Here is a 9,234-nt window from a genome sequence, read left to right on the forward strand (position 1 = left end):
TAGTTGGTTCAAAACTTAGTCTACCATTCAATTTCGATTAACTTTAACATATTTTCACTAAGTGAAAGTTAAATCGTAAGATACCTTCATTTATGCAAATTGATTTTCAAGAATATCAAAATCTAAAATATTTTGAAAATGGAAGGAGATTGTTGGAACATTTTCAAATCTTTATCGTGTTCCAATAACTATAAATGAATAGATGTAATTAATCAAAAGATTATATTATTTGATTTTTTGAAAAATAATTATAACTATTTAAATAATATTATTTGAATAGTTATAATATTAAATGAATAATTATGTGTTTATTTTAAAGACACTATTATTCAGAAAGACACCTATTGATGAAAGATGTCTCTATGAAGAGACATGAAAATTCCTATAAATAGGAATGAGATTTCATTTGGAAAACACACCAACAAATTCTAATATTCTTCTTTCCTTCCTTCATTTTCTAATATTATTAGATTATTCTATAAAGTATTACTGCAAAAATCCCTTATAGAAATTGAGTTTTTGTTATACATTGCTCAATGCGTAGTGGACTATTCTCGTCAGTGCAAAACGCAAATAGCCATTGGCTTCATTGTATCCTCGAGGTTAATTTGCTTGGAACTCATTTGCACACAGAAGATAGGTGGGGCCGAATATAACCTTAAAGATAGTGGCTTGATACACGCCTTGGAGCCTTGTCCTATTTCTTCTTTTTATGTTCGAGTTTCGTTCGTGTGTTCGAGATTTTCCTCATTGGAGATTTGAACTAACAGTGTTTAGGTACAAGCTTGAAATGGGTGATGAAAATGGCTTGATTTTGGCCAATTTCATGTCCACACGGCCTAAGACACGGGTGTGTGACACACGGCCATGTGACACGGTTGTGTGTCCCCTTTAGGTTTTAAAGGCATTCAAGTCAGGTAGTTACACTGCCTACCACACGGCCTGGCACACGGGCGTGTGGGACCATTTCGAGTGTTACATGGCCTGACACACTGGCGTGGTTGTGTGACCCAACTTAGAGAGTTACACGAGCACGGATACGAGCTGGGACATGGCCGTGTCTCCCTATTTCGATTATTACACGACCTGAGACATGGGCGTGTGACCCCTGCAATTTAAAATTTCTAAATTTTCCCTAAATGTTTCAAATGTTTCCAATTTAGTCCCGATTTGTTTCTAAAGTGTTTCTAAGGCCTCGAATGCTCGATTTAGGGACGATATGCATGTATATGAATGATTTATATTATGTTTATGTTGAGATTTAAAATGTATGTTTTAAAGTTACGTTTTTACTATGATGCTCTGCAACCCTGTTTCCGACGATGGATACGGGTTAGGGGGTGTTACAAATAGGATATAAAACTTTACATTCTTTATAATTTAGTCCTTATTTTCATGAAAATCAATATTCATTTAATTATCACTTTCATTTAACTTAGAATTAAATTCACCATCATAAACACTTCGTTTGAATTGTCAATTCGAGTATTTTTATTTCATTCCTCTAATTTTTTACACTCTTTACAAATTAGTCCTCTTTACATTAATTTCACTACACTTAACTTTACAATATTTTCAATTTAGTTCTTGCTAATGTATAATTAAATAATCACTTTATCCTCACTTTAGAATACATTTCACTTTCATATAGCACTTCATTTAAACATTTCATTACAATATTTTAGTACACATGTTCACTTTTGAATATTTTACAATTTAGTCCTTATCAATATAAAATTTCATAATCACTATAAATCCACTTCAATATCACTTTAAATTTAACTCAATACCATATAAGAATTTATTCATAATATTATATTCTACACATTAACTTTTGTACACTTTACAATTTAATCACTTATTCCATACTTCCATTACACAACATTAATTCACTTTGAAATTTAAATTAAATGAACATTTTCACTATACTTTAATCAATTTCAAGTTAAATAGTAGCACAAATATTTTAAAGTTAATCACACAACTAGACCTGTCCATGGGCTGGGCTGGGCTCAGAAAAAAAATTTTGGCCCGACTCTTAGGCCCGGGACTGGCCCGGCCCGAAATATGGGCTTAAAATTTTGCCCAGGCCCAGCCCGGGAAAAAAATAAGCCCGAGCCCGACCCGGCCCGGCCCGATTTTTAATAAACACAAAAAAATATTTTAAAAATAAAAAAATAAAAAAATATTTTTAAAGTATTTTAAAATTAAAAAATAAAAATAAAAAAATATTTATTATATTCGGGTCGGGTCGGGCCGGGCTCGGGCCAAAAAAGTTGAGCCCGAGCCCGGCCTATTTTTTAAACAGGACTAATTTTTTTGGCCAAGCCTATATTTCGGGCCTATATTTTTACCCGAACCCTCCCATATTTCGGGCGGGCCGTCGGGTCGGGCCGCCCGGCCCATGGACAGGTCTACACGCAACTACTACTATAACAATTTCACATATTTTATACTTGGATTTTAATAAGTATAGTAAAATTCTCGAAGTACTTACCTCTCTTTTGTTAGAATTTCACTATTTCGCCCTTAATTTTCTTCCTTCCTCACGTTTGTCACCATCTTTACTTTGTTTCCAACACTTCCATTATTTCTTCTCTTTTTCTATGAACACTTCAAATACATAATCAATTTCTTTACTAGAAATCACTTTCTCATATCTCTACTTCAACTAAACATAAATTTTATAAGAAAACACTTAAATTCTTGCCTTGTCTCTTTAATCTCTTCACTTTCTTCTCAACTTTCTTCCCTTCCAATTCCAATTTCTTCTTGACTTTTTGGTGGCTATGGAAATTCTCAATATTTTTGAGTGAAAAAGATGAAATTGACGAAAAATGACTAATTTGTAAAGAAAAAACAGTTTCTCTCATCTCCCTTTTCTTTCTCACCTTGGAAAGATGAAGAAAATTCTTCACCTTGGAAGATGTTTTTCCTTTATTTTATACTAACTTTTTATAATTAAAATATTAATAAAATATCTAAATAAAATATTATCACAATAATAATAAACTAATTAAATAGTGTAAAATATCACTAACATCATGATTACAATCCAATGACCCATATTTTATACTTCAAGGCTAAGCTAATCCAATGGCCATAATTCATCCACACGTCCAATGGTATTTTGGCAAATTTTCCCCAAATTATCTTTTTTTACTAAATGATCATTTTGCCCTTGGTCAAATCCTATATTTTCATTTATGTCCTTTTCCACTTTTGGGTATTTTCACTTTTATTCCTTCAACCTTTTGAATTTACACTTCAACCCCTTAACTTATGAATATTCACATTTTGACCTCATCATTTTTCACTTTTTCATAATTTAGTCAATACCTCAAATTTATTTCTCGCAATACCTTTTTCAACTTTCTCCGGTATCCAATACCTTTCTCTACTAACACCAATGTCATTATTTCATTTACTCGATAAATCAATTCTACACATTTCGAGTATAACACTTTACAAATTCAACATGATGATTTTAGGGGCATTACAAAAATGTTATATTTTGAGGGGCCAAAGTTTCACTTAAGCCATAAAACAACAATAACAAAAAAAAAAGTACCAATGATGAAGAAAGGGTATATATCAAGTTTATTTTGGGCTTGCAATTTGGAGTATAATAAGTTTATTTTGGATTTAAATAATAACGAGTATGCTATTCGAGTTTGGGATAATACATTCGAGTTTGGGTTTGAAATTAAATACTTTAGATTATGAGTTTGGGTTAATTGTAAAATATGGATATTGAGTTATAAATTTAATAATATATTTTTCTAACATTTAAAATTTTATAATAAAATAAAATTATTCAAATATCAATCTATTAATATAATAAATAATAATGAAATATTTTTAAATTTAATTTTTTTCTAAATTCATGCTTTATATTTATATATTGTAGATAATAATTCAAATATATAAAAACTATATAAGTGTCATATAACCATATACATATAATTTAATAATATTAATTATGTTTATAAAATTCATGTACATATGATATAATCATAAATATTAAATATAATAAGCAATTTAGTTATATTAGATAAAATTTATATTATAATAAACTATTTATATAGAATTTCTGTTTTTTATTAAGCAAATTTGTATTGTATTATATGTCTTTATATAAAAGTCAAATTAATTATTACAATCAAATTACAAAATATTTATAACTTACAATATATCAAAATTATTTCAACATATCTAAAATTTTATAAAATATCATCTTAGTTTTATAGAATTTAAAGGTGAGTTTGGATGGGCAGTGCGTTTACCTGTAGTTAGTGTAAAAACAGCGGTGACGGTGAGATTAGATACTGTAACGTGAGACAAAAAATAAGTTAAACGCACCGCACCGCACCCAATCGCCTATCCAAACCCACCCTAAATCCAAATGCAACCTAGCCATTTATGTACTCCATGATAGTAATTGTTAGGAATACCTACCCAAGTAGGTCATAATAAACAAATCGATTAGTTGGAATAGGAGCAAAGAGATCACAAATAGGTAGCACTAGCATTGCGTGATCTGTGGTGCGTGGCGAAGAAAAGGGAAGATGGCAGTGAATGTTGTGGAAAGCAAAGAATGGTATTTAGCAGGGTACGCTGCCGACGGCGTTCCAACCACTGATCATCTAACGCTCCGCAGTGTGCCGCTGTCCTTATCGCTCGATTCCATACCCGACGCCCATGTAGCCGTTCAACTCCTCTTCATCTCTGTTGATCCTTATCTTCGTACCAGAATGAGCGGCCAAGAAGACGGCTTATATTTTCCGCAGTTCAGCCTTAACCAGGTTCCTCCCATTAATTTATCTCATCATTTCATACCTTAAGCTAAGCAGTAATTAATGGCTAGCAGTAGCTTAGCGTCTGTAACGAGCTAGCTGTAGACGTTAATAAATCCTATATATATGTATGCAGGTGATAACTGCTTTTGGAGTTGGAAGAGTGATGAGATCCAAGGACGAAAAGTACAGTGAGGGTGATATTGTGTTGAATGCTTTCTTTCCTGTAGCTGAGTACTGTGTGGTGCCATCTAGTGTCCTCATAAGAAAGATTGACCCAGAGGCTGGAATTCCCTTGCCAGAATATCTCAGTTGTCTTGGTGATTAGTCAATTCATAATTACTACTCCATCCTTTGAATTTCTCACTATAAAATTATAGATATAATATAAATGTGATGAATGGATGGATGTAGGGGTTCCCGGGTTTGCAGCGTGGGTGGGGATAGAAGTGCTGGGAGAGGCGAAGCCGGGGTCAAACGCATTCATATCAGCGGCGGCAGGTGGTGTAGGAATGGTTGCGGGGCAATTGGCTAAGCTCAAGGGTTGTAGAGTCATTGGAAGCACCGGATCTGATGCCAAGGTACTCACTCACTCTGCTGCTATATTTTTTTTGTTTTTGATTTTCTTCTGTGTTACTCCTCCATTTCAACTTCCTCCTCCTTTTTTTTTTTTTGCGTGGTTTTTGGTGTCCATCTTGATTACCGTCGAAAATTGCGTAATTATTTCAAATGCAACGTCAAAAAATGATGATGAGTTATCGGTGGGACCGAGTGGAGTTAGTCTGTTTGAAAAAGAGAGGGAGTGAGTGGCGACTGTGAATGGTGATTAGACCCCACCCCATTTGTATTGCGGCACAGAGATAGCTACACCGTGATCCTCGTGGAAACAACACATTTTCAGCTTAAAGCAAAGATGTGTGGTTAGGATAAGCAAAATCTCATCCTATTAGAAAATTTCAATAAAAATTTTAAATTTTAAATTAAACAATTTAAATTATTTGAGTTAAATAAATTATTCGGATTAATTCGAATAAAAAATTGAAGTTTTTCGGTTTAACTCGAATATGAATTACACAATTCAAGTTATCTGAAAATTCGAATTAAAAAAGATAAAATTACGTAATTTTGATAAATGTTTACCTATTAAGTTAAAAAGCAAAATAATTATATTGTTTATATAGTTAAATAATCTTGTATTTCGTCTACTAGTTAAATAATTGGTCAATGTAAACGCAATATTGAGTATAACTAGTAGGATTTGTTAACTCGACTCGATTCGATTCGATTCGAAAAAAATTTAAATTAAGATTGGTTGCTAAAATAGGATTCATCAACTTGACTAACTCGAAATTTTTTGATTTAATTCGACTCAACTCGATCGATTACTCACTCCTATGTGAGATTACAAAAAAAAGGTTCTGATAATTATAAAAAAAAAAGAAATAGCTGAGGCCTGATTTTGGCTTAATCATTAATTATTTTTGTCATAAATATTTGAATGTAAAAATTCTATTTTTTATATTTGAAATTTAATTTTTTTTTAATTTAAGAAATTTAATCTATTTATTTTTTAAATTTTCAAATTTAATTCAATTATTAATATCATCAAATTTTTAGATAAAGTACAGAATTGGTCACTAAAGTATTGTCCGCATTTTATTTTGGCTATTGAATTTTAAATTATTTCTATTTTGGTCATTAAACTATTTGAAATCAAATTTTTTTGTCATCAAATGTTAATAGCCATTTGAAATTTGGCGAGGATACTGACTTGGATTTTTCTATTGGTCTAATAATAAATTTATCCCTCTAATGTTTGCATATTTTATCAATTTGATCTTAAATGTAAAAAATTCAACAAATTTAACTCTCAATGTTTACAAAATTTGTTATTCTAATTCAAAATTTAAAAAATTCAATAAATCTAACCCTTAACATTTACAAAAGACAAATTATATATATATATTGTAAAATTTTATTTGTATAACGAAATTGGATCAGAAACGGTGGTTTGGAGAGAAATGAAAGAAAAGGCGAGAAGAAAGAAAACTATAAGTTTTTTTTTATTAACTTATATCACAAGTCAATAAAATATTAAGTCACTGAAGAAAATATTAAGGCATAATCATAAATTTAATCCTCAATATTTATGTTTTTTTGTCAATTTAGTTATTTTTTAGCTAAATTTGACTCTCAACCACTTAAAAAAGACAAATTTGACTATCAACATTTCAAAAAGAGTTAAATTATTTTTTTAACAAAAATATTGACTAAAATGTTAAAGTTTTAAACATGGTAGCTCGAATGAAAATCCAAATGTACTTCATGCTTCTTTTTTAAAAATTTTATGAAATTTTTATAATTTTTTTAAATTTAAAATTATTTGTCAACATGTTATATAAGACAAATAATGCCATGTTAGCATAAAAGTGCATGTGAACTACCATGCGTGTTTACATACCAATATCGTCAAAATTTTAATATTTTAGTTAACATTTTCACTAAAAAACGATTTGACTTTTTTTGAAAGGTTGAGGGTCATATTCAACTAAAAAAGAAGAAGAATAAGGGCTAAATTAATAAAAGATGTAAACGTCGAGGGTTAAATTTAACATTATACCAAATGTAAATGCAGTTAAGAAATTATTATTAAAAATGATTAAATTGTTTTTTTTTCTTTTTCAAAGTAATTAATATAGTCATGAATGTGTTATTTTTATATTTTATATTAGATAAATATAAAAAAATAAATGGTGGAAGTTGAAAATAAAGAATCATAAATATGAAAACATTTATTTAGCATTTTTAATTAAAGCCATAATTGAGTGAGGACATAAGTTGATCTAACATTCACATTATTGTTGTTGTTGTTTTTTTTTTAATTAGGTGAGACTCATAAAGGAGGAATTCGGGTACGACGATGCATTCAACTACAACAAAGAAGTTGATTTTGATGCGACTTTGAGCAAGTAAGTAATTCTAATTTATGAATGTAAAAATTGGACGTTGATAATGACAATAGAACGATTGTAAAAAATAAGAAAAAAATATAAATACAATTTTTTACGTGAAAATCTTTTCGAAAAAAACCGAATTCGAATGATACAAAAAGAGTTTCAACTACATCTATTTATAACTTGAAAAGCCTTACCCTAATCAATGTCAAATAGAAACAATATAGTAAGGTTAAAACATTTTATTCTAATCAATATCAAATAGAAGAAGTATATTTCTATACGGATATTACTTGTGCATTTTGTACCATACCTCATCACTTGGCCTTCACCCTCTCATAGATCCTCTATTTTACCAATATATTATATTTTTTCAACAGGAATTTGAACTATACAACTCTAACAACGTACATCGTATACTATTAGTATTAAGCATGAATTGAAGAATGATGTGCAGGTACTTCCCTAATGGTATTGATATATACCTGGAGAATGTGGGTAGTAAAATGCTTGAGGCAGTCCTGAATCACGTCAACCCTCACGCTAGGATTCCAGTTTGTGGAATGATTTCTCAATATAACCAGGTCTCTACTATATATGTTTCTTTATAGCTGATTGTACTAGAGTATGACCCAAGCTGACTTGGATTCCAAATTCCATGCATGATGCAGATTTGGACAGAGAGGGAGGGGGTAAGAAATCTGCTAAATATCGTGGGGAAGGAGGTAAGAATGGAGGGCTTTTTGGTGGGCTCCTATTTGGACAGATTTGCAGATTTTACTGTGGAGATGGAGGGTTATCTAAAGCAAGGCAAAATAAGTTCCAAGATCAAAATCTATGAAGGAATCCAAAGCTTTGCGGAGAGTTTAGGGTCCCTTTTCTCAAGCTCTAACTTTGGGAAAGTCGTGATTGAAGTTAATAAGCCTCGTTAATCAGGTCATCATCCATTGTTAAGTGATGCAAGTCTCCACCCTACATCCTGATTCCAACTTCCAAATGCAATAAACACACTCCATTGTTGCTTGCTTATGCACTTATGATCTTTAATTTAGTGTAATCAATCTATTGTTCTTCAGCAAAGTTAAATTAAAATTGCAAACAACATAAAATCTAATATATTATTAGTAATTTGGTTTTTCCTCTTCGATTCATTATCTGTTAATGGGTTGGCATTCGCAGTTGGAAGAGGAGGATAACATGTGTGGTGTGGTGTGGTGTGAGAATGAAATGTTATGGAATTGAGTAATCTAATAAAATAGTCATTTTTTTTTTAAATTATTTCAAATTGGGCTTTTATTAATAAGATAAAACATTTGTACAAAATAAAAATATATACCTATTATCCTAAGAAAAGCGGCCCAAGATTTCAGAAGGTCAAAGTTAAACAAACATCTAGATATTATTAAAGAATACTCTAGAAACGACACTTAATGCGCCGAACCATTGCCCAATCAGAATTTGCTGAAATCTTTCTTCTCCTCTTT

At 30.7% G+C, this 9,234-nt stretch overlaps 1 protein-coding gene across 2 annotated transcripts; it reads left to right on the forward strand.

Annotated features, from left to right (window-relative positions):
- Positions 1–4,451: 4,451 nt before the first annotated feature.
- LOC107946478 (2-alkenal reductase (NADP(+)-dependent)) lies at positions 4,452–8,888 on the forward strand. Of its 2 annotated transcripts, none has more exons than XM_016880822.2 (6): positions 4,452–4,805; positions 4,933–5,116; positions 5,211–5,377; positions 7,683–7,765; positions 8,196–8,334; positions 8,422–8,888. In XM_016880822.2, exons 1-6 carry the CDS (start codon positions 4,569–4,571, stop codon positions 8,680–8,682), a joined length of 1,071 nt encoding a protein of 356 aa, XP_016736311.2. In that variant the 5' UTR covers positions 4,452–4,568; the 3' UTR covers positions 8,683–8,888. The 2 variants fall into 2 exon arrangements, with proteins under 2 accessions (XP_016736311.2, XP_016736312.2); XM_016880823.2 differs by having other exon boundaries at positions 4,458–4,805; positions 8,208–8,334.
- Positions 8,889–9,234: the final 346 nt, after the last annotated feature.

The sequence above is a fragment of the Gossypium hirsutum genome, chromosome D12 (genome assembly GCF_007990345.1).
Source record: "Gossypium hirsutum isolate 1008001.06 chromosome D12, Gossypium_hirsutum_v2.1, whole genome shotgun sequence".
Classification (NCBI taxonomy): domain Eukaryota; kingdom Viridiplantae; phylum Streptophyta; class Magnoliopsida; order Malvales; family Malvaceae; genus Gossypium; species Gossypium hirsutum.

Bases quoted from the DNA above. Each gene is read 5' to 3' on its own strand.
- LOC107946478 (XM_016880822.2), top strand. From the start codon at position 4,569: ATGGCAGTGAATGTTGTGGAAAGCAAAGAATGGTATTTAGCAGGGTAC. The intron at 5,117-5,210 runs GTGATTAGTCAA...GGATGGATGTAG, and splicing joins AGAATATCTCAGTTGTCTTG to GGGTTCCCGGGTTTGCAGCG. The intron at 5,378-7,682 runs GTACTCACTCAC...TTTTTTAATTAG, and splicing joins GCACCGGATCTGATGCCAAG to GTGAGACTCATAAAGGAGGA.